The 26,359-nt window shown below is 42.2% G+C and overlaps 1 protein-coding gene across 1 annotated transcript; it reads right to left on the bottom strand.

Annotated features, from left to right (window-relative positions):
• Positions 1 to 5,574: 5,574 nt before the first annotated feature.
• On the bottom strand, positions 5,575 to 24,482 carry LOC112076249 (ras-specific guanine nucleotide-releasing factor RalGPS1). Its single transcript, XM_024143094.1, has 4 exons — positions 24,417 to 24,482; positions 20,571 to 20,654; positions 11,105 to 11,194; positions 5,575 to 5,832 (listed from the first exon to the last, which is right to left on the bottom strand). Exons 1-4 carry the CDS (start codon positions 24,480 to 24,482, stop codon positions 5,710 to 5,712), a joined length of 363 nt encoding a protein of 120 aa, XP_023998862.1. The 3' UTR covers positions 5,575 to 5,709.
• Between the last annotated feature and the right edge of the window lie 1,877 nt (positions 24,483 to 26,359).

The raw sequence follows: 26,359 nt of genomic DNA, 5'->3' as shown, positions 1-26,359 counted from the left end.
TTATGTATACATCATTAAGAAACAAATCAATCATTAGTATTGTTTTGCCGTTTAGTTCCTCTTCTGTTGTGGATTCAGGCAGTGCTCTCAGCCAACGGTAGTAGACCCACTCACTGAAGAGCTTTTCATGTGTTTCCCAAGGTGCTCTTACAAACACACAACCACGCGCACAAACACACATCGCGCACAAGAGGCCGTGCCCCCGTTATCGGATGGATTCTGAAGTGGAATTTCAAGATACTAGCCTAACCCCCAGGAGAAACACTGGTAGCACCTACCAAGCATATTTTTATTCATGTCTGGCAAGAACATTAGTAATATGCTCACTACGTGGCAGGATTGTGTCACTGGAAGGAACCTGAAAGCACCGGTCAGCACTAGGCTTCTACCATGCATATTACCTAACAGTGGTCAGCACTAGGTTCTTACCATGCATATTACCTGAAACAACCGGTCAACACTAGGCTTCTTAATGCATTTCCTGAAGCAGTGGTCAGCACTAAGGCTTCTACATGCATATTACCTGAAGCAGTGGTCAGCACTAGGCTATACTACCATGAATTAACCGTAAGAAAGCACATGTCAGCACTAGGCTTCTACCAATAGATAATTAACCTGAAAAGCAACACAAAGTACAAGCGAACATGAGGATAACTAACCATAGCATAATTACATGAAGCACTGGACAGCCAACTCAGGAGCTTATTCATATGGCAAATTTACTAAAGCACCGGATCAACCTAAGGCTATCTAATCATGCATTTAACCATAAGACAAACCAGTCAAGCACTTAGGCTAATAATTACAGACAGGCACGCATCTCAAACCTGAAGACGGCGTAACCTAACCATAAGACCTATCTTACCGCATGCATGTCATCACGATGAAAAGCACCAGGTACAAGCACTAAAAGATATCTAACCTGCAGAATATTAACATGAAAGGTCACAGAGATACAAGCACTACAGAGTGCTTATCTTACAATAGAATCCATACCTAGAGAGAGAACACCAGTACAAAAAAAGCCAACTAGGACTTCTAACATGCAATAATACGCACCTGACCAACACATGAGTCAAAAGCACTAAGCTTTGTACCAATGAAATAATTACCAGAAGACAACGGTCAACACTAGGCTTCATAATACATGAATAACAACTTACCATGAAAAGGCAACGCAGCCAAACGCACTAGGCTTAACCATGTCATATTACATAGAAGCACGGAATCAGCAACTGTAACTACCATTTAATAATATTAAACCTGAACGCAGACCGTGATACAGAATAGCTACTAACCAATGTAAAAAAATAAATTACAATAGAAAGCACCGGTCAAAAGCAATAGGACTCTCAATCATCATGACATATTAATACTGAAAAGCACACGAGGTTCAGTCAACTAAGGAAACATAATCATAAATCAATAGGCAATAAATTACCTGAGAGCAACCAATCAAAGCACTAGTCATACTATAACACGTATAAAGCATATAAACTGAAAGCAAACATCAAGCCTAGGATTCTAATAGCATAATACCTGAAGGCACGGTCGAGACTAGCTTCTACCATGCATATTACACTAAAAAGCACCGGTCACCACTAGACTTACCATGACATATTGACCTGAAGCACTGGTCAGCAACTAGTTCTACCATGCATACTTACCTGAGCAACTGTCAACACTAGGCTTAACTTATGAATTACCTGAAGGAACCGGTCAACAACATTAGCTTCCTAACTATGCAATATTTACTGACACAACCGTAGTCAACTATCTAGGTCTTACATGACATATTACCTGAAAGCACGTCAAAGCACAACATAGACTTACTACCATAGCATAATTACCTGCAAAGCACCGTCAACACAAGCTTCTCACTAGGCAATTATTCCTGAAGCACCGGTCAAACAACATAGGAATATTAATATGCATAATATCACTCGGAAAGCCAACGGTAGCAACACAATAACTAGGACATTATACCATGACATATAATACTAATGAAGCAACGAGTCAGCAACTAGCTTCTTTGCTTCAGGTAATATGCATGGTAGAAGCCTAGTGCTGACCACTGCTTCAGGTAATATGCATAGTAGAAGCCTAGTGTTGACCGGTGCTTCAGGTAATATGCATGGTAGAAGCCTAGTGCTGACCACTGCTTCAGGTAATATGCATGGTAGAAGCCTAGTGCTGACCGGTGCTTCCAGGCCTTCCAGTGACACAATCCTCCACGTAGTGAGCATTTGAATGTACAATGTTCTGCCAGACAGAATAAAAATGCTGGAAGGTGCTACCAGTGTTTCTCCTGGGGGTTAGGCTAGTACTTTGAAATTCCACTTCAGAATCCATCGGCAATAACGGGGGCAGCGTGCCTCTGTGCGCGAGTGTGTTTGTGCGCGTGTGTGTGTGTGTGTTAAGAGCACCTTGGGAGAACACATGAAAAGCTCTTCAGTGAGTGGGTCTACTACCGTTGGGCTGAGAGCACTGCCTGATCACCAACAGAAGAGGATACTAAAACGGCAAAACAATCACCAATGACTGGATTTGTTTCAATGTTTATCAAATATCTATATGGGAGATTAAATGATTATTACATATATATATGAAGCAAAACATTTAAGTAAATGTTAAACACGTGAACGATAAGCATTATCCACTGTTCAGAAGCAATATTTTCTTAAGCGTTTAAAACCGACTTTTACAGAGCTTTCTCTTGATCCGCCTATATTATTTTAGGTAGCAAAATATATCGTGAGGACCCAATTCCACCAAAAACAGCAGCAGAGATTGTAAAAGACTAAAAGACTTTGGCTCCCGAGTGGCGCAGCAGTCTAGAGGCGTCACTACAGTCCCTGGTTCAAATCCAGGCTGTCTCACATGATTGGGAGTCCCGTAAGGCGGCGCACAATTGGCCCAGTGTCATCCGGGTTTGGACGGGGTTGGCTGTCAATGTAAATAAGAATTTGTTCTTAACTGACTTGCCTAGATAAATAATAAAACATTTTTAAAAAATATGGTAGTCAGTACATTCCTGAACTCCCAATTTTCCTCTCTTTAAAAAGAGCTTGAGACAGGGTTGGAGATGAGAACACATGCAACCACCACAAAGCAATTGAGGGAAGCAGGCGTTTCTCTGAAACGTACAGTAACACTATCATAAATATGCATGATGAAGTCTTCAGCTTCCCACTATCATAAATATGCACGGTGAAGTCTTCAGCTTCCCACTATCATAAATATGCACGGTGAAGACTTCAGCTTCCCACTATCANCCACTATCATAAATATGCACGGTGAAGACTTCAGCTTCCCACTATCATAAATATGCACGGTGAAGACTTCAGCTTCCCACTATCATAAATATGCATGATGAAGTCTTCAGCTTCCCACTATCAGAAATATGCATGATGAAGTCTTCAGCTTCCCACTATCAGAAATATGCATGGTGAAGTCTTCAGCTTCCCACTATCATAAATATGCACGGTGAAGTCTTCAGCTTCCCACTTAAGTGCTAAGAGGCATCCAGGTGTTTTGAGTCCATATTTGACCTAATATTGATCCGGTGCTCATTTTTTGTTTCTATTCTGGATTTTCTATTCCTTCACCTTTGATATTGAATACTGCATTGTTGAGACTGYWTGAGACGACATTAGACTGCATGTTTAAAGATTGCTGCAAAACTGCCGYCATTTTGGGTGATAGTGTTGATTAGAATCAAATCAAAGCCAGGGGTTATYAGGTGTGAGGYAGTGTGATCARCRCGGCTCCCCACGKCTGGGGWGYTTTATTGAGGACAGGATATGAGAGACGGAGTAGAGSGAATGGGCTGCCATGTCAATAMTGTGATCTAATAACCAGGGTTTATAACCACCTCAGTCAACCAGTGTAGTTAACTAAATGAGCTCTGGGACTTAAATACGTGTTGAAGTTGTGACTAAGAGCATTTAGTGAGAACTGAGGACCTAACAATCTAAACGGAAAACTTTAGAAACTGCATACACAAGCACTTCGTCATCACACACACACTACATGTTAGTGCTTTTAAATGTACAGTGCCTTTGGAAAGTATTCAGACCCCTTGACTTTTTCCACATTTTGTTACGTTACAGCCTTATTCTAAAATGTAGCAAATAAAAATAAATCCTCAGCAATCTACACACAATACCCCATAGTGACATCACAATAGCCCATAGTGACATCACAATAGCCCATAGTGACATCACAATACCCCATAGTGACAAAGCGAAAACAGGTTAATAATATTTGCAAATGTATTCAGACGCTTTGCTATTAGACTAAATTGAGCTCAGGTGTATCCTGTTTCCATTGATCGTTCTTGAGACGTTTCTACAACTTGATTGGAGTCCACCTGTGGTAAATTCTATTGATTGGACATTATTTGGAAAGGCACACACACCTGTCTATATAATGTCCCACAGTTGACAGTGCATGTCAGAGCAAAAACCAAACCACGAGGTCGAAGGAATTGTCCGTAGAGTGCTGAGACAGGATTGTGTCGAGGCACAGATCTAGGGAAGGGAATCAAAACATTTATGCAGCATTGAAGGTCCCCAAGAACACAGTGGCCTCCAAGTTTGGAACCACTAAGACTCCTCCTAGTGCTGGCCACCTGGCCAAACTGAGCAATCGGGGGAGTAGGGCCTTGGTCAGGGAGGTGACCAAGAACCTGATGGTCACTCTGACAGAGCTGTAGAGTTCCTCTGTGGAGATGGGAGAACCTTCCAGAAGGGCAACCATCTCTGCAGCACTCCACCAAATCAGACCTTTATGGTAGAGTGGCCAGACAGAAGCCACTCTTCAGTAAAAGGCACCTGACAGCCCACTTGGAGTTTACCAAAAGGCACCTAAACTCTCAGACCATGAGAAACAAGATTCTCTGGTCTGATGAAACCAAGACTGAACTCTTTGGCTTGAATGCCAAGCGCCACCACCAAGCATGGGCAGGGACTGGGCAACTAGTCATGATTGAGGGAAAGATGAACGAAGCAAAGTACAGAGAAATCCCTGACTCCCCATCCAACCTGACAGAGCTTGAGAGGGTCTGCAGAGAAGAATGGGAGAAACTCTGCAAATACCGTTGCCAAGCTTGTAGTGTCATACCCAAGAAGACTTGATTCTTTAATCGCTGCCAAAGGTGCTTCAACAAAGTACCGAGTAAAGGGTCTGAATACTTATGTAATGTGATATTTTTTTATTTTTATTACAGTTGCAAAAATGTCTAAAAACCTGTTTTTGCTTTGTCATTATGGGGTATTGTGTTTAGATTGATGAGGGAAAATTAACTATTTAATCAATTTTAGAATAAGGCCGTAACGTAACAAATGTGGAAAAGGTCAAGGGGTCAGAATACTTTCCAAATGCACTGTATATTAAGAAATAAATGACTCAGGCAAAATAAAATGATACAAATTACTTTGCTCGTGATGCACAGCCCTTTAAATGATACAAATATAACAGCAGCCTGAGCACACTGGACTTTAAAACAACCACACGGATGTAACCATTTAATGTTTTATTATCTGACCGCCACTTGGCTCCCAAAACAGATTCCACAGGTTTATAAGTGAATGTTCCAAAAAATGACCAAGATTAGTGAACGTTTTGTGGCACACCAGTTGAGAACTATTGCTCTACTACATTCCCATTCAGTTTTGGTACAAGATAAGATACAAAGAAAGTTCTGGATCATAGGTCATAGGTCATAGGGTCTCTTACCGCCCAGGTCTTGCTCAGCCTGAAGATGGGAGCACTCTGCAGGGCTGACACCACAGACACCATAGAGTGGAGGTTATTCAACTCCAACAGTTTCTGAAAGGAAAAGCACGGTGCATTTAATACCCTCAATAGAACTAGCAAATCCCTATACAATAAGTAACAAAACAATGGATAGTAAATATATATAACGCTATCCTGGTTCCAGATCTGTTTCTGCCATATTGCCATCTCCTTGCCATTCATTACCACGTCAAATATATGTTTGGCATGACAATTCCTTAAGGGGTTTGCAAAAAAACAAAACAGATCTGGCACTCAGGTTAGGACAATGCATATTATAATACACAAACTCATCTGAAACACAACCAAAACAAACAGCAAATGCATCCAACAAATGTGTAGAGTCACAAGCGCGATGTAATCATTGTGTTCTATGAATATGGGACCAAATACTTAACTTTGTACTACTTTAATACACAGTGAATTTGTCCCAATACTTTTGCTCCCTTAAAATAGTACAAAAAGTGTTGTAATTTCTAAACGGTTCACCCAAAATACTGAATAAAAATATAAACGCAACATGTAAAGTGTTGGTGCCATGTTTCATTAGCTGAAATTAAAGGTCCCAGAAATGTTCCACAAAAAGATTATTTCTCTCAAATGTTGTGCACAAATTAGTTAACATCCCCCTGTTTGTGAGCATTTMTCCTTTGCCAAGATAATCCATCYACSTGATAGGTGTGGCATATYAAGAAGCTAATTAAACAGCATGATCATTACACAGGTGCAACTTATGCTGGGGACAATAAAAGGTCACTAAATGTGCAGTTTTGTCACACAACACAATGCCACAGATGTCTCAAGTTTTGAGAGAGCGTGCAATTGGCATGCTGACAGAAGGAATGTCCACCAGAGCTGCTGCCAGAGAATTCAGTGTTCTTTTCTCTACCATAAATTGCCTCAAGTCATTTTAGAGAATTTGGCAGTACGTCCAACCGGGCTCACAACCGCATACAACGCGTAACCACTCCAGTCCAGGACCTCCACATCCGGCTTCAGCATCAGCGGGATCATCGGAGGTGGTGCTGAGGAGTATTTCTGTCTGTAATGAAGCCATTTTGTGGGGAAATTCTCATTCTGAATTGCTGAGCCTAGCACCGCAGTGAGTGGGTGGTTCTGGCCCCCCAGTGGATGGTTCTGGGTGGTTCTGGCCCCCCAGTGGGTGGTTCTGGCCCCCCAGTGAGTGGTCCTGGCTCCCCATGGCTGTGTCCTTGCCCAGTTATGTGAAATCCAAAGATTAGGCCCTAATTAATTTATTTAAAGTGACTGATTTCCTGATATGAACTGTAACTCAGTAAAATCTTTGAAATTGTTGCATGTTGTTTATATGTTTTTGTTCAGTATAGATGAAAATACCCTCAAATTAAAAGCTGACAGTCTGCCCTTTAGCCTCATAGGTCACTGCTTGATTTCAAATCCAAAACTGTTGGAAGAATACAGTCAACATAAGAAAAAAATGCCTCACTATATGGTACATCTGGAAAAATAATCCAAGAGATTTAAAAAGTGTGCTGATGAAAAGTTCAATCTAAAGAGAAAACAAGAGAGAACTAATGGCCTAACCAGAGGAATGAATACTTGGCTTTGTGAATAAAAAKCATACAGGCCTCCATATACATGCCCTTAGTCTAATATAGACAGCCATCATTGGATATCAGTATTAGGGTGAATTCATTCTAAATAAATCTTTTGAAATTCACTGAAATGCAACATATGAATTGAAACCAGTCCTCGTTGAAAAGTCTAGTGAATCATACATCCATAAATAGTACATCCTTGGGTCGCTCCTCTTTTCAGTTCGCTGCAGTTAGCAACTTGAACGAGCTGCAAAAAAAAAAAAAACACTTAAACTGAACAGTTTTATCTCCATCTCTTCATTCAAAGACTCAATCGTGGACGTACTTACTGACAGTTGTGGCTGCTTCACGTGATTTATTGTTAATTCTACCTTCTTGTGCTGTCGTCTGTGCCCAATCATGTTTTGTGCTGCTACCATGTTGTGTTGCTACCATGCTATGTTGTTGTCTTAGGTCTCTCTTTATGTCGCTCTCTTTATGTCGTGTCTCTCTTGTACTTTTGTGTGTTTTGTCCTATATTTTTAAATCGCAGGCACCCGTCCCTGCAGGAGGCCTTTTKCCTTTTGGTAGGCCGTCATTGTAAATAAGAATTTGTTCTCAACTGACTTGCCTAGTTAAAGTTGAAATAAAATAAACAAATTGGAATCAGACTCCTGAAGGTGACATGAAATTGACCCATAAACTGTTGACTAGAATAACCTACGACAACAACAACAACAACCACGACAACCACATCTAAAACAATGTACCTAATACTTCTGTCCTCATRAGTTTTAAATTAGTCCGTTTTTCTACCATTGGCTGAATGAGAAGATAAATATTAAATTCTCTCTCCTATTTCCAACTGAATTGATTGACAGTTTTGGTCGTTCTGAAATCCTCCCCATTTCCCAATGGTCAATATCCCTGCTGCTGTTTTCCTGGTCCATGATGATGTCATGGTTCCACTAAGCTCTTTCCACCCCCACGCCATGACCTCTGGGAGGTACTCTCACTGCTGCAGCTCCCTGATTGGACTGTGGCCGGATAGAGAGAGAACCTATTGTGTTTTTGTCATTGGTGTGTCTGCTTTCTTCATTACTTCTAATACGCTGGCGTTAACGTGACCAGGGGTTCTTAAACCTTTTCAGCTCCAGAAACCAAATGAGAAATTGACCGTCCTCCTGTGACCCAATTGGTCCTCCAACGACCCAAATTAAACAAGAAATAGTGTGTGATTATAGATGTGTTCTCATAACTCATGACCCACCTCTCACATGTCCAGGGCCCACTTTGGGTCCTGACCCAGTTTAATAAACCCTGTGTAAAGTGTTTCTCTCAAAAACCTCTGGTCCTAGAGACCCACTAAGTAAGCTGGATCTCACTCCAGCAGGGCTTTTTTTTTTTTAAAGGTGAGAGAATCATTTTCATGTGGACAAACAGTCTGTCAAAAGGCGAGTTCATTTAGATCATGACTGCATACTAGCAGATACCCATAGACTTCCAGTTTTTGCGCTAATGCTAGTAAGCATTGGCTCGCAAAACTACCTATAAACTTCCTTCATACTGGGCACAGAGGCATAACAATCGTATCCACGAATTAATCTAACTCTGGGGAAGTAGATAAAAATCCAGAAGTATCCCTTTAATGCGTTGCTGAGGGATTGTTTGGCTTTGACAGTGGTCCGTTGGAACTAGAACACCAAAGACTTTAMTGGAGAGTTGCCTTCATTGGGGTTAAGCTATAACAACGAATTCAGAAAATACAATTGCCAATTCATGACATGGATATAAGTGTACTGGATTCAACCCTAATGTGAAAATCTTGTASGGGGGGGGGGTAATATTTATAGATTMATTCAAGCGGTCTGGTTTTGAAATCAGAGAATAGCATTCCAGTTGATTTACAGACGTGGTCACAGAAGATAACAAGAGAAACATGTTGGTTTCAATTATTCCACCGTGAACCATTATTCAGATAAATAAAACCTTTATTTTGTATTTTGTGAATTATGAGTTCTGGAAAACACTTAAGACAAAAGTTCTGGTTCACCGTTCAAAAGCTCTAAACAATCTGAAAGGCTAGTCCATGTTCATGTCATATGCCACCAGCATTTTTTCCACTGCATATTTCCCCCCCCCCCCCTCACTAAAATTGGGTTTTATTTGATAACCTTCATGGGTTTGCAAGAGTAATAATAAACTCATTAAAATTATTTGGGTCTAAGTGTGGGGGGGGGGGGGGGGGGGGGATAACACGAAAGAGATGAAGAGAATGACATGTATGACACCCATTAGTGAGCTAAGACAGATTTTTTAAAAGGCCTATGATTATGGCGCTGTAATAAAATGTTGATCGATGTGCTGAGCAAGATGAACAGCACCTCGTTTCAAAGCAGCAACTGATGCAGGTACTTTTCTATTCTACTGGAGCATAACACATATTTTTTTGCCAGATCGACACACCAAAGCTCTGCCACGTTGCTTTAGTGTTGATGACTACACACAATGATTACTTGAGCTTATTCATTCAGAAAATCATACAGCTGGAAAAAAAAACGAAAAAAAACATCMTACTTAACATTTTCAACCATAGATTCAAGAAGTCTGTTTGAATATTTTTTTAACGTTTTTTTTTTTTTAAACATCTGCAATATCGGTTATTTTCATACCTACACTTCTCAACCTGATCCTTGGAAAGGACACTGCTACGTGTCATTTAAGTCCCGTGTGTTGCTTGGGCTTTAGCAGAGCGCTTGGGCAAACCATACGGGTAACACACCAGGATGGTCTGGTGGTATAAATAGGACCTCAGCAGAGACGGAAGACACCCTGTACAACAGGTTACAGTCCCATGTGATGTCAATAACTCCCTAGACCATCTTTAGGATGGTCAAACTAACACTTTGTTTACGCTGTAAACTGTTGACATAGTACTTTAGCTAACTACCCTCAATACGCTGTAAACTGTTGACATAGTACTTTAGCTAACTAACCTCAATACGCTGTAAACTGTTGACATAGTACTTTAGCTAACTACCCTCAATACGCTGTAAACTGTTGACATAGTACTTTAGCTAACTACCCTCAATACGCTTGAAAACTTAGTTACTACATGTTCAGTTGACGGTGAACTAATCAAACTGAATCTGTGTATAGTATTAGATTAACTGTGTATGTGTGGGGGGTGGGAGATCTACTCAAATCTACTTTTAGGGTTTGAGTGCGAGACATACAGGCAGTGTTGGAATGAATTAAATGATGGTGAACTGAGGGGAGCTCCGAGTGAACAAGGGTCCATAGGGACAGCAGTATTGGTGTGAACCTCAAGGCCTAGTGGCCATTGGAGGTATTACTCCAAGGGTTGGTTTGTAGCGTCTGTGCCAGGAGAACCTCTGGATTGCACAACAACATTTTGCCATGCGTTAAGGAACAGCAGGCGATGATGGGACGTTTCCTCAATAAAACTGACTGACTAGTATGGCTCCAAAGGAAGGAATATTCACACCGGTGTGGACGTAGGGCAGGTTCCTCATGTTTACATTTCTGTGTTGTTATTCAGTGTATTCTTTTAAAATCTGTACTTTGTGTATTTTGTTGAGCAGCCCTCCCCACTGGTCAATAAGCAGAGGATACTAGGAAGATGAGTGTTTGACTGTGTTGCTGGAGTCGAACAGTGTGGTTCATTTTCTCATTCATCCTAGAACCAATATTCTCAGTGGCCAAGTGGTCTGACGGAGTGAACTCACCTTGGCTATTTTAACAAAATGGCTCAGTATTTCTGCTCGGATCTTCAGTGTCTGGGCGGTCAAAATTTCTCTCACCAGCCAAAAGCTAACCTGCAAAAAACAAGAAGTACATAATTACTGAGTATACATATGGAGAACAGTATTAAAAGACACACACACAATCTAGACATCGGTCTAATGCTGCGATCACATTACCGACTCATGACAGCAGGATGAAACAGGATGGTATTCTTTTCAAATGAGACAACCATTACTCCCATACCATTATTATAGAGAAATAGACAAATTATGCCCATTTTTAGATTGGTAAATTAGTAGTTAGTCTAGCGGGAGGGGAGGGGGGGTACGCAGACCCCAAGGACCAACCAGGAATGAATATGCCTACCTCTACACTGTTCCCCAAGTCATTAGACGTACACTGCAAAAAAATAGATGCCGTTCAACAGTTTATTAACTCTCCATAGCCATTGTGGGTGATCAGATTAGAGGCACTAGTGAGAATCACTCACTTAACACTGTGATTAGTGAGCAGTAGTCACTCATGGCTAACTTTGCCATTAAAAGCAATAGCAGCTGGAGGCTGTGCATGTCTTGTCAGAAATGGGCAACACAGGGGACGCTCAACCAAGCCCATAACCCCTACAAGGTCTGGCCAATGAATCTCCTTAGAGGCCTGGAGGGAAATTCAATTGACAAAAACCACTAGCTTAAGAAGAACTCATTTCTGAATTTACCCACAAAAATAAAATAAAAAATAAAATGGGAAGAAAATCTGAAGCAAAACCCACAATAACACTAGACATGGAAACCCCATTAAAAGCCATTTGGTTTCCTTGATTGTAATTGTGCCGCAAACACTGTGTGCCATCCACATGGGCTTAGCTTGGCAGAGCCTCCCAAACCCCAAATGAGTTTAACAAAGGGCATTTGCAGTGGTATTGTGTGTGTGTGTACTATAGATGACGACTTTCTGGAAACCACAGAGTTATTTCACCCATGTGAACATGAGAACACAAGGAGAGACGCACGATGAATCCAAACCGTTCTTGACAACAACATGCCCTTTTCACCTACATCTGACAGTTTTATTATGCCAGAAGGCTAATTCCTTTATCATGTGAGGGCAAAAGCGCTGCTTTTTAGTTTTCACTGGAAAATATAAATTAACTTTGCTTGTAACGCAGCTCAACTGGCTATCACCGTGACAGGAACTGCTGTCTGATTCTGACTGGGCAGTTCCTTTCTGTTACGACAGGTTTAGGTTTTTGACAGGAAGATACCCTGCTATAATTTTCTGGTTCTGGCCTATGTCAGATTTACTGTAACAGCTCTGGAGGAAACAGAGACCACAGGGTAAACCAGAGATCCTACAGTGAACACCATTATGCCAGATCCTGGGACTTCCACCTGTAAGCGTGGGAAGCCTCCATTTGACAGACAACCATCTTGACATATTTCCTGCCGGGTCCCCCAGGTGCTTGTTCTAGCTCCAATGCTTTTCTCAGATACTAGCCCTGGAATGGGCCAAGCTATAGCCCTGAATAGGAGCCCTGAAAGGGCCCGTCTATAGCCCTGAAAGGGCCCGTCTGTAGCCCTGAATAGGAGCCCTGAAAGGGCCCGTCTATAGCCCTGAATAGGAGCCCTGAAAGGGCCCGTCTGTAGCCCTGAATAGGAGCCCTGAAAGGGCCCGTCTGTAGCCCTGAATAGGAGCCCTGAAAGGGCCCGTCTATAGCCCTGAATAGGAGCCCTGAAAGGGCCCGTCTATAGCCCTGAATAGGAGCCCTGAGGGATCCTATGCACTGTAAGTACTGTATACCTTTTCAATCTGGCAGTAAACAAGCTGCACTGTAAACATGTGCCATGATACTAATCACAGTAAACAAGCTGCACTGTAAACATGTGCCATGATACTAATCACAGTAAACAGAACCTCCACAACAGGGATCCAGAAACAGGGTGTTTTCACTCTAAATCTTTGAATGGTTATGGGGCCCGTGCAAGTAGTTCACGGTCTGAAGGTGAATTAGCCTCAAACACGATTGAACGTTTGTCTGCTTGCAAACATGGTGAACTTAACCCTCATGTATACTATATGTACGGCTCATGGGTGGAACCGATGCTGGGTGCACCACACAACACAACGTGAAGCAGACTACATGATCGTGTACCTATGAAGGTCAACCTATCAAGATGCAGCGATACAGTAATATACAATTTGTTATGGTATAAGAGAAGGAAACCTGTGTCTAGATACTTTGCCATGTTAAAACTGCCCAGGCATCAGCCGAGACTTCCACTGTTCAGTGGATTACTTCAAACCATAGTCAAATATGAAAGAGAAATCTCACTACAATGTCTGTTTACCCACTTAGCCTTTAACTACCCACTATTCATTGATAAAATAAACATTAAAGTCCCACAATGCATCAGTAAAAAAAAAAAGTTTTTTTAAATGTACCTCGAACTATTCATCGACAAGACAAACATTTTAAATATCCACTGTTCATTGATAAAACAACATTTTAAAACTAGGCTCTCAGAAATGTTTTGGTCTTCAGGCATTCCAACTGAAGATGAGGTAGTTCTCCGGGGACACACATAACATCAGCAAATCACTGAGGATCCTCTCAAACCAACATCATTACTGTCACAGCGGAAACCGGGAGAGATCAATATCACCTCACCACAATTATGTTCATGTTATTACATTACAGTGCCTTTCAGAAACTACTCACACCCTTCGACTTTTTCAACATTTTGTGGTGTTACAGCCTGAATTATAAATTGATTGAGATTTTGTGTCACTGGCCTACACACAATACCCCATAACGTAAAAGCGGAATTATGTTAGAATTTTTTACAAAATTAATAAAAAATGGAAAGTTGAAATGTCTTTGAGTCAATAAGTATTCAACCTCTTTGTTATAGCAAGCCTAAATAAGTTTAAGAGTAAAACGTGCTTAAAAACTCAAATAATAAGTAGCATTGATTCTGTGTGCAATAATAGTGTTTAACATGATTTTTTTTAAATGACTACCTCATCTCTGTACCCCACACATACAGATAATTGTAAGGTCCATCCGTCTAGCAGTGAATTTCAAACACAGATTCGACCAGGGAGGTCTTCCAATGCCTCACAAATAAGGGCACCTATTAGTAATTTAAAAAAGCAGACATTGAATATCCCGTTGAGCATGGTGCAGTTATTAATTACACTTTGGATGGTGTATCAATACACCCAGTCATCACAGTTGCCGGAGAGGAAAGAAACCACTCATGGATTTCACCATGACACCAATGGTGACTTTAAAACAGTTAACTGAGGATGGATCAACACATTTGTAGTGACTCTCTCTACTACCCTAAATAACATAGTTAAAAGGAAGCCTGTACAGAAGAATACTGCAAAACATTCATCCTGTTTGCAAAAAGGCACTAAAGTAAAACTGCTAAAAATGTGGCAAAGAAATTAACTTTATGTCCCGAATACAAAGTGTTATGTTTGGGGCAAATCCAACAACACATGACTGAGTACCAATCTTCATATTTTCAAGCATGGTGGTAGCTGCATCATGTTTTGTGTATGCTTGCCATCAGCAAGGACTAGGGAGTTTAGGCAGCATAGGCAAAATTCTACAGTGAAGAGGCGACTCCGGGATGCTGGCCTTCTAGGCAGAGATGCAAAGAAAAAGACATATCTCAGATTGGCCAATAAAAATAAAAGATTAAGATGGGCAAAAGAACACAGACACTGGACAGAGGAACTCTGCCTAGAAGGCCAGCATCCCGGAGTCGCCTCCTCACTGTTGACGTTGAGACTGATGTTTTGCGGGTACTATTTAATGAAGCTGCCTGTTGAGGACTTGTGAATCGTCTGTTTCTCAAACTAGACACACTAATGTACTTGTCCTCTTGCTCCCTTGTGCTTTTGAACGGTAGTGTATGTGATAGTGTGTTCCCTCAGGCCACTATTCCACTAAATATATTGGATAAAGTGTTATGAAATGTAATGTCCTGTAATATTTTAAATTGTATATAACTGCCTTAATGTTGCTGGATCCCAGGAAGAGTAGCTGCTGCCTTGGCAACAGCTAAATGGGAATCCATAATAAACCCCAGGAAGAGCAGCTGCTGCCTTGGCAACAGCTAAATGGGAATCCATAATAAACCCCAGGAAGAGTAGCTGCTGCCTTGGCAACAGCTAAATGGGAATCCATAATAAACCCCAGGAAGAGTAGCTGCTGCCTTGGCAGGAACTAATGGGGATCCATAATAATACTTCTCTGTGTAGCATGCACACGTAAAAGTATTGCTTAATTCCAACAAACTGGAATGTAACGTTGCGGATAAAGTTTGGAATGACACCATTTCATGTGTCCAACATCTAAAAGGACGTATTTCTGTGTTTTTGGGGCCTTTTTTCATGTTTTGTTCTGTGCCCCTGTAAATGCAGAAYGAGTATGAGGAAGTCTATCGCTGACGGGGTAAGTGAAATGTCACAAAAAAGGGTCTGGACGCTTCCATAACATGCCATTTACATCTCAAAACACAGATTGGGTAAAAAAAAAAAAAAAGTGAACTTGTCTTTTAACATCGAAGGCAGGCTCAGGGCAAAGGCCAGATGATGTTTCAAGTCATAAAATATTATGTTTCGAAATTTAAACTCTAGCCATGTCTGAGCTCCACCTTCGAAGCACAGTAAGTAAAAGTCTGATCGGAGTAGTTGTTAGACATTTAACTGGCACTGTTCCATGGCCTACGGTCTGGGATTTGGGAAGGTGTTCAAATGGTCTTTATTCACCTTGATTCAGCTGTAAATCCTAACTTCGATTTAGGTCAAATGTTCTCTTAGTAATGGATTGATGTCAAAGGGACACTTTTAAAAAGAGAAGAATTCACCTAAATTAGCACCACAATGAAGGTCTGGTGGTGGGTCAGTCTAAAACTTCCTTTTCAAATGGGTAACCTGCAATGAGCTAAACCTCTGGCTTGAGGACGGGACTGATCTGAATGTTACACCTTTCAAACTAGGCCTTGTGGAAATCCTTAAGATGGATACGAGAGCAATGTGCTTGGATCAGGAGGGGCCTTAAAAAATATATATTTTTAAAAGGCACCAAGTTGAAAGACTCATTACATCATCCACTGTGCTGCTTTCCACCATTGCCATTTGACACAAACTGGTCCATTGCTCATGAGCTAACGAGAGACACTTATCCGAAAGCCCTTTGAGGAGGCGCCAGAGACGTTGAGTGTTGGACCGGGGTCTAATCCCTCGCTAAGCTCTAAGGGCACCAGGGCTCCCTGTATCCTGGGTACCTATGAGGAATTAGCTATGGTTCTGCAACAGGGCCTTGAGAAGGAGTGGCGGAGAGAACGGGGAAACCGATATGCAACTTGGAGAGTATCCCCCCTTAACAGTATCATCATCATTCTTTCCGTGAATGTTGTGGCCGGTTACTGCGGCTCAAAGCTCTCCACCTGCCAGGGAACCACCACAAGTTCTAGAGTGGAAGTGGAGAGTTGTGAGTGTGTGTGAGAGAGAGATAACGAGAGAGAGAGAGAGAGATAATGAGAGAGAGAGAGAGAGAGATAACGAGAGAGAGAGAGAGAAAGAGAGAGAGAGAGATAACGAGAGAGATAGAGAGAGATAACGAGAGAGCGAGAGAGAAAGAGAGAGAGAGAGATAACGAGAGAGCGAGAGATAACGAGAGAGAGAGAGACAGAGAGAGAGAGTTCTGAGGTTGATCATGTGATGGAAGGGATGATTCAATAGAATCAACACTCGCTATGACAACACTATGACACACAACATTTTTATCTCAGCTGAGGCCAAGAAACACTTAAAAAAGGAGCTCAGTGTAATCCCACAGTGTCATCAATCATTCCCTCCTTAGGTCAACATAAACCTAGAGGAATGTATCAGTAGAACAATTGAAGTCAATAACATGGCTGATATCACTCCACTCCTTGGAGCATCTTTGAGCGATGTCTCCTTTCAAACTAAGGCTTCATCCCAGCTAAAATGCTCCCACGAAATGAACCCGCAGAGGAGAATGGAACCAAAATTAAACAGACATCAACACATGGTAATGCTACACGGGATCAATCTGAAATTATATTTTTTTTATACATATCATACAAAAGAACATGTTGTTAACACAAACCCATAACTTAACGAGTCCAGCAACATGGCCAGGACCAATAGCATCACAATGATGGTTCTGTCTGTTGTGAAATAACTATTTTTTCCCCCCCCTCAGGACATTGGGTGAGGGATATAGCAAACCTAACATTTCTCAAGCCGTAATCAAAACACATCCGTTGTGTGTAACACTACAGCGAAAAGGAAAACCTCCTTTAAACCTGCTAAATTGAATGCCAAAAATGTAGATTTCCGCCTCAATAGACATACGCGAAAGTAATTATCACGAGGGCCATAAACAACGCATAGTAATGCTTATTACCCGTCACAACTTCATCTTTAAGCACCAAGTGATTTCGTCCCTCTGTGACCAAGAGGTCTTGTTTCAATTCTACAAAATTATTTTGAAATCAATCTGCGAACTTCACAACAAGACGATGCTGCTTTGCCGCAATCGCTAGGCTCCTCCACTTCATATGCCGTATTGTAAGCGGAGCTGCGAAGTTCACAGGCAGAGGAAATCGATCCTTTGTTCGGATAGGCCAGAAAACTTAACGTGTTGGGACAAGCGGGACAACCAGAGCGTTCACAGAGTTCACAGCAATTGATGTTGCGCCGTTCACAGAGGGCACTGTACACAAGAATGTCGGTCGGAAATGGTCCAGAACTGCTTAAAGTCCCCTAAATAGGGGACTTACCGTTTAAAAAGGTTTTGAAATCCTCGCCAATCAGCGACTAAAAGTCTACATCCTGTTTCTCCCGTTTCCAAGATGCTATAAAAAATAAAAATGCATTATTGGTTTGTGACGGGTCCAGCTTCAGCGCTCATGCAACATTCAACATCTCAAGTGTTTACGGGAATCCAAGAGAGAATCCCAGATACCCTCCATGTTCATGAAACAGTCCCCAGATGTCCTTCGATGGACAAGGATGTAAAAAGGAAGCTGGAGGGGGCATTGGCATCTTTCAGAGGACCTCTTTCTCTCTGGCCTATGGCGGTGTGCGCAGGTGACCCTTCAACAAGCACCCAACCTTCCTTTACATGTGTGGCGATCTTTCCAGAACCATGGAGCCAGCTAGTCATGTTTGGCCTAATTGTGTCATAAAAACAGACCCAACCACCAGCTAAGAGACTGGTCATTTAAGTCTAAATATGGACATTTAAGTTAACTCAGCACTTCCATTTTTGGCAAAAAATGGGGTGGGGGGGGAAACAGGATTTATTTCAAAGTGCACCCGATCTGTTTCTAGTTATGACTTGGCTGGAATGGTAACAAATGCTTCCATTATAAATAGATCATAAACGTAAATGGCAAAATATCAGCAATCCAAGTATATGCTTCTAAATTGCACTTAGCAAAAATGAGGACTGGGAAAATAAACATAACTTCTCATTTGAGACAATTACATTTGTACTTACGTAACTGAAAACAAAGGAATAGCATTAAAGTTAGAAATGTGTGAGATTAAAACAGGCCAATTACAGCAATTAAATTATTGTCAATAACTGTATTTTGGCATTAATGCAATTGCACGTCTTGCCTTGGACTGTACAATGCCTTCCAGGGGAAGACAAAAGAAAATGGAATATGCTCCGAGTGTGTCTTTTTTAGTTCCAACTTCCCGCAAATAAGTTTGGACGTTCTACAAAATCCCAAATGTATTGTACCTGCACCAAAATAACAGTGTGTGAATGGACCAGTCTATTTCCAGTAGATCACTGAGTAGGAAGCTGCCTACAGGGCTGTCACCATGAGCATGTTATGGGTCCATGAGCCCCAACACGGGGATAATTAACAGCCCTGTTGAAGAGCTGTGTCCAACAGGATCGGCAGTGGCTGAGGAATGTCATCGTCAGAGTCGCTCGGACTACGCAGTGTCCGTCCTCAAATTAAAAGAGATTCCATTCAAACCAAAGTTTTCCTTAGATTACAACCAGTGTTTCAAATGAAATCAATGTCTTTATTTATTTCTATATCTGTACCCTCCGACTGCCAATAAAGACAGAGATAAGACAAAAGGGGGTGGAGTTGGACGGGGACAAAGGGAGAAAGAGAAACAAGCTGGCAAAGCGCCCGTGAGATCGGCTAATAGTATTTCCACCCTGTGTTTCCAGTTAGGGAGCCAACGCACGTGAGGCCGATAATAGTTTAATGGCATAGCCGTCACCAGTGGAGCACAGTTTGAGATCATTTGAGATCTAAGCTGCAGAGGGTATGAGCCCAACAGACAGGACCAAGTGGGAGCCAATGACACACAGAAAAAACAGAGGTGAGAGCCAGCGTAACACGGTAAGGCCTTCGATGCAAAGCTTTGAAGCCCGGCCATTTTGTGACGGAAAAGCGTAAAAGAAAAACATAATCGGAAGACTTCAAATCTCATAAAAAAAAAGGACCACAACGAAAACAAGTCTCTTGACTTCTTTGTGTATGTATCCTCGGGCAAATTTGGTATATGCGTCTGTTGTCTGTGGTAACATTTTATGTATTTGAACTGTCTTTCACGTCTGAAAATGCTTTGCTACGGGGTGGTTTGAATTATGCCCTACGAAGTGAAAAGAAGAGCAGGTCACGGAATAAGTGTATTCCATTACCAAACACCTATTAAGGTTATCATCCCTCTACCGACGATGATGAGGGTAAACCAAATGATGTCTGGTTTCATTTTAGTCTAGTGATACCCATGGGATTAGGGAGGTGGGAGAAGATGAGGTGAAGAGATATGTCATCAAGGGAGTAATGAGAAAAGGTAGGCCCCACTGCTCTGCAACTCAATTCATTTCTCCTTAGGGGTTTTCTCTAGACATAGAAAGATAAACAGATCTCATTTTCTTCTTCCTCTACAAGTTCCTGAGGAACAAGGTTAAATAGTATCAAGTTTTTATAAAAAACAAATCATACAACGAAGTTCTGAAGAAAAAAAAATACATGAAGAAAAAAAACACCAGAAATGTATGAATGAAATTCTTTTATAAAATAGATCATGTGACAAAACCACATTTCAATTGGTGAATTCAGGAAATGAACAGGAAGAAAACACCTGAACTGACCCCTAACCCTGAAACAATGTAAACAAATGGGTTTTGAAGGACTCAAATGGGTTTTGAAGGAGTTAAAACACCATTAACCGCAAATATTGCTATAATAACCAACATGGTGTGTGGTCCTCCCACTACAACTCAGGAAACCATGATATAAACCTAGCTACTCTGTTATATTCCATAATAAAAACCCAAACATTCCGGTCTATGATGTGAATGTATTTGTGAACCTATGATTCAACATAGAAACGTTTCTTTATAAGAATTCTTGAAGGACTCACCTGGTTGAACCTCCGTGTAAACGCTACCACGTTGGGCGCCAGACGGTGTTTCTCCTTCCTGTTCCATCCACAGCTAGCCAGCTCCTGCAACACAACAAAACACACAATCAATGTGATGGCTAACTCAACAATGAACAATGGTGGAGCTAAAGTGCCTTTAGAAGTATTCACACCCCCCCCCAAAAAAGTGTGTTACAAATTGGATTAAATTGAGATTTGTTGGCATTGGCCTATGTAACCGATGTGAAATGGCTAGCTGGTTTGCGGGGTGCGCGCTAATAGCGTTTCAATCGGTGACGTCACTCGCTCTGAGACCTTGAAGTAGTTGTTCCCCTTGCTCTGCAAGGGCTGCGGCTTTTGTGGCGCGATGGGTAACGATGCTGAGGGTGGCTGTTGTTGATGTGTGTAGAGGGTCCCTGGTTCAAGCCCAGGTAGGGGCGAGGAGAGGGACGGAAGTTATACTGTTACACCTACACACAATACACCATAATGTCAAAGTGGAAATATGTTTATTTTTATTTTATTGTTACAAATTAATAAAAATTAAAAGACGAAAATGAGTCCATAAGTATTCATCCCCTTTGTTATGGCAAGTCAAAGTTCAGGAGTAAAAATATGCTTAACAAGTCACATAATAAGTTGCATGGACTCAATATTAATAATAGTGTTGAACATGATTTTTGAATGACTACCTCATCTATGTACCTCAGTCAAGCAGTGAATTTCAAACCAGATTCAACCACAAAGACCGGGGAGGTTTTGCAATGCCTCGCAAACAAGAACACCTATTGGTTGAAAAAAAGACATTGAATATCCATTTGAGCAAATATCTCAAAACATGCATCCTGTTTTCAATAAGGCACTAAAGTAAAACTGCAAAAAATGTGACAAAGAAATTAGCTTTATGTCCTGATTACAAAGCGTTATGTTTGGGGCAAATCCAACATCATCACTGAGTACCAATCTTCATATTGTCAAGCATAGTGGTGGCTGCATCATGTTATGGGTATGCTTGTAATCGTTAAGGACTGTTTTTAGGATAAAAAAGAAACGGAATAGAGCTAAGCATAGGCAAAATCCTAGAGGAAATCCTGGTTCAGTCTGCTTTCCATCAGACACTGGGAGAGGAATTTACCTTTCAGCAGTACAATAACCTAAAACATAAGGCCAAATATATACTGAAGTTGCTTACCAAGAAGACATTGAATGTTCCTGGGTGGCCAAGTTACAGTTTTAGCTGAAATCTGCTCGAAAATCTATGGCAAGACCTGAAAATGGCTGTCTAGCAATGATCAACAACCAACTTGACAGAGCTCGAACAATTATAAATGTGCAAATATTGTACAATCCAGGTGTACAAAGCTCTTCAGGAATTACCCAGAAAAACAAATCAGCTGTAATCGCTGCCAAAGCTGACTAACAAGTATTCAACCCTTTGAGTCAATACATATCTAATCAAGATATATTAGTCTTCCACTTTGACATGAGTATTTTGTGTACGTCGTTGACAAAAAAAAAGAAAATTAAATCCATTTTAATCCCACTTTGTAACACAACAAAAATGTGGAAAAAGTCAAGGGGTGTGAATAGTTTCTGAAGGCACTGTATAAGAAACTACATGAGAACAACGAGGGTAATTCATTTCAAGGTTCATAGAGATGTCATGCTAAATTGCACAAATCAGTTGGAAACTTTCTGAAGAGCACAACAAAGCCTTGTAAGGGCGTGATCTTTAGTTACGTGAAGAACTGAAAAGCCACTTGTATGCACATCGACTTAATAAATATGTTAGTTTTCCCCCCACAGCTTTGAATACATTATCTAGTTTCAATTCGTGTTACTCACCAATTACTTAATTCACATTGATTATTTTCATTAACAGAAACATATACATGCCATTTGGTGGCAGTGAGAAGATGAAGGAATTCCAAAGCTTCTATTTGATATTCACTTTACAAGAATGAAGATGCCCAAAACTGGAATAAATGAATTCATATCACGGACACTTATGGACTGTCACATTGCATTACTTGCAATGACAAAAAACAAACCATAAACAGAAGTCTTCCAAGCGCACCGCAACTCGATAGTTCCACCTCAATACACTCTGTCCTTTCTTTCCACCATATATTTTAACAGATGTTCCGATATCACAGGCAAGCAAGTCTGCAGGGAGACGGTAAGCCAAATGATGTTCCTCTGGAAAAATAAAGGACATAACCGTGTCCCACAAGGCTGTATAGAGGAAGTCTGGGGAGTTTTATTTATATATATATATATTATTTTTTTATCACATTTTCCCCTTGGTTTGCGATGAGAAACCATTGAGCCAAGATCCTCTAAGAATTCAACCAATCAAGAAGAGGCAACTGTTAAATAAACCCACTTATATACACTGGGGCCTGAGGGCCTCTCCAGGTTGGTGTTAGCAACAGCTGATAAACAGCAGCTGGAGCTCACAGCTAATTACAGAAAACAGGAGGATCACCAAGGTTATGGTCTTCAGGACATTCACACAAAGTGCTGCTTTATTTTCAAATTTTTACGCCGTTTCCTCCTTAATTTCTCTCGTCTCATTGCTGCAACTCCCCATCCGGCTCGGGAGGCGAAGGTCGAATCATGCGTCCTCCGAAACATGACCCGCCAAACCGCGCTTCGTAACACCTGCCCGCTTAACCCGGAAGCCAGCCGCACCAATGTGTCGGAGGAAACACAGTTCAACTGACAACTGAAATCGGCCTGCAGGCGCCTGGCTCGCCACAAGGAATCGCTAAAGCGCAATGAGCCAAGTAAAGCCCCCTCAGCCAAAACCTCCCGTAACTCAGACGATGCTGGGACAATTGTGCGGCATCCTATGGAACTCCCAATCACGACCGGTTGTGATACTGCCCGGGATTGTGATACTTAACAGGAGGCCTCTCCCTCACGCTCCCGCTTTAACCGGAGACCTCACGCTCCCCTTTAACCGGAGGCCTCACGCTCCCCTTTAACCGGAGGCCTCACGCTCCCCCTTTAACCGGAGGCCTCACGCTCCCCCTTTAACGGAGGCTAACCTGCTCCCTTTAAAAGAGGCTCAACGCTCCCCTTTACCGGGAGGCCTCCGCATCCTTAACCGGGAGGCCTCAGCTCCCCCTTTTTAACACGAGGCCTCACGCTCCCCGTTCAACCGGAGGCCTCACGCTCCTTTAATCACGCGAGGCTCTACGTCCCCTTTCAACCGGAGGCCTCACCCCCTTACGGAGGCTCCGCTCCCCTGTCAACAGGAGGCTCACGCTCCCCCTCAAACAGGAGGCTCACGTCCCCTTCAACAGGAGGCCTCAGTCTCCTTCAACAGGAGGCCTCACGCTCCCTTCACAGGAGGCTCACGCCTCCCTTAACAGGAGCTAACGCTCCCCTTCAACCAGGAGGCCTCACGCTCCCCTTGCAACAGGAGGCCTCACGCTTCCCTTCAACAGGAGGCTCAGCTCCCCTTTAACGCAGGAGGCCTCAGCTCCCCTTTAACCGGAGGCTCAGCTCCCTTTAACCGGAGCTACGCTCCCTTCACAGGAGGCTAGCACCCTTCACAGGAGGCCTCAGGCGACCCCTTCAACAGGAGGCTCACGCTCCCGCTCTTTCAACCGGAGGCCTCACGCTCCCTTAACAGGAGGCAGTCTCCCCTTCAACAGGAGGCTCATCGCTCGCCTTTAAACGCGAGGCCTCACGTCGACCTTTAACGGAGGCCTCAGCTTCGCTCGTTTAACCGGGGCCCTCAACGCTCAACGCTTTAACCTGGAGGATCAACGCTCCGCTTCACAGGAGGCCTCCGGCTCCCTTCAACAGGAGGCCCTCACGTCCTTCAGGGCTCACCTTCAACAGGAGGCTACGCTTCCCTTTACAAGGAGCCGCTCCGCTCCCCCCTTTCAAAGGAGGCATGCACGCTCCCGCTTCAACAGCGCTTCACGCCTCCTCCCTTTAATCCGAGGCCTCAAGCCTCCCCTTTCAACAGGAGGCCTCACGTGTCCCGTTTAACACGGACGGCCTCAACCGCTCCCCTTTATAAGGAGGCCTCTACGCTCCTTTAACAGGAGGCCTCACGCTCCCCTTTAACAGGAGGCCTCACGCTCCCCTTTAACAGGAGGCCTCACGCTCCCCTTTAACAGGAGGCCTCTCCCTCAAACTCCCCTTTAACTGCACTCCAGACAATACCCAGGTATAGGAATTTTCTACACTTCTTTTATTATCAAGGTAGAGTGTATACAGTGTCTAGGAAGTAGGAAAATGTTTCAAACTATGGTATGGGAAGTAGGGGGTGCTAATAAAATGAGCAACAGGGAGAGCAGCAATTTATGCTCAGATTATTTAAATTAGAACAGTGGCCATAAATTGACACTGTCAAATGGTTTCTTAAATTACATTGGGCCTTTACAAGAGATAGTCAAAATGTACACACAATCCCAGCTAGCAGCTGCAGTAAAAAGGCAGACATTTATCACACATCCTCATCTGCTTTTTCAAAAACAGACAGCTGAGACAAAAGCTCCTGTACAAAGTAATTCTTCACGCATAATTTGTATTTTTATTTTTTAAAGGTGTTCGCAAAAAAACTACATTCCAGTTCCAGAGTATGATGCAGGCTTTCACACAGACACACTACCTCATCCCACCCCCTCCCATCACCACCCATGCATTTGGTGGGAATCTCCCACCTCTTTCATTAATCTCATTCCAAGTCCTGGAACATTCAGAAGGCTCCCATGTTGGGAGGAGACGGCACGATTTAACAGTGAACTCCTTTCCTTTATGGGAAATTCCGCTCGCTGCCTTGTGATGTCTGATCTCTCAGGTTTAAAAAAAATAATAATATCATATTTATATAGACTTTCCACCTCCATCAATTCTTCTGACTTTATAGGACATGTCGTATGGGGAGCAGATTTATAAGTTACAACTCTTTCCCCCCTGAATCAGCAGGTTTTCTTAACTCTTGTCGGGCCCGTTGCCATGTGGGTAAAGCCATAGGCTGGAGACGTCTCACCTCAAAACTTACCACACTGGCTGAGTTGTGCTCTTAAAACTCACTTTTCCTTGTAGAAAGAAAGAAGGAAAGAAAGAAGGAAAGAAAGAAAGAAAGAAAGAAAGAAAGAAAGAAAGAAAGAAAGAAAGAAAGAAAGAAAGAAAGAAAGAAAGAAAGAAAGAAAGAAAGAAAGAAAGAAAGAAAGAAAGAAAGAAAGAAAGAAAGAAAGAAAGAAAGAAAGAAAGAAAGAAAGAAAGAAAGAAAGAAAGGGTAGGAAGTGGCCATGAGAGAAAATAACCACTTCTGTATTTAAGCCACGTTTACTGTACTGTATACAGGAAGTAGAGGGTGGATTCTCTTTCACAGAGTGTTCTTACTGCGAGGGGGTTGGACAACATGTGGAGCCATTGTAAATGCATGCACCAATGTGTTCTATAGGTGAAGACTTACATTCTGCCTTTCTATAGCTCATATCCGTTTTTCATCAACAAAGAACAAGACTCCCTATGGCATCTTTGCCCTTAACTTTTAGACATCTCAGATTCAAAAGACTTGACCTGGCAAAACATGTCAAGTTGAGAAAGCGTTTCCAGTATTCACCGTGATGCACGAGAGGAAAAACCAACTCATCAATACTCCCTTTTCCGTCCACAACATACAGTACATCGTCTCTACAGCCAGTTGCTTGGTGGTCAGAGGGTTGGCAGGTGGCTGGCTGTACGACCAGGGCCCAAGACCACCCTCCCGGTGCGGGGAACACTGACATATACCACCCACTCTGTATAAACAGAGTCCT

Source organism: Salvelinus sp. IW2-2015, unplaced genomic scaffold (genome assembly GCF_002910315.2).
Source record: "Salvelinus sp. IW2-2015 unplaced genomic scaffold, ASM291031v2 Un_scaffold3645, whole genome shotgun sequence".
Classification (NCBI taxonomy): domain Eukaryota; kingdom Metazoa; phylum Chordata; class Actinopteri; order Salmoniformes; family Salmonidae; genus Salvelinus; species Salvelinus sp. IW2-2015.
The sequence above is the reverse complement of the archived record's forward strand: the minus strand, read 5'-3'. Positions and strand labels throughout refer to the sequence as shown.

Bases quoted from the DNA above. Each gene is read 5' to 3' on its own strand.
- LOC112076249 (XM_024143094.1), bottom strand. From the start codon at position 24,482: ATGCCTCCTTTGAAAGGGGGGAGCGGAGCGGCTCCTTGTAAAGGGAAG. The intron at 20,655-24,416 runs GTGAGCCCTGAA...GTTGTGTTGCAG, and splicing joins AGCGTAGCCTCCTGTTGAAG to GAGCTGGCTAGCTGTGGATG. The intron at 11,195-20,570 runs GTGAGTCCTTCA...TGTTTTTTGCAG, and splicing joins TTACACGGAGGTTCAACCAG to GTTAGCTTTTGGCTGGTGAG.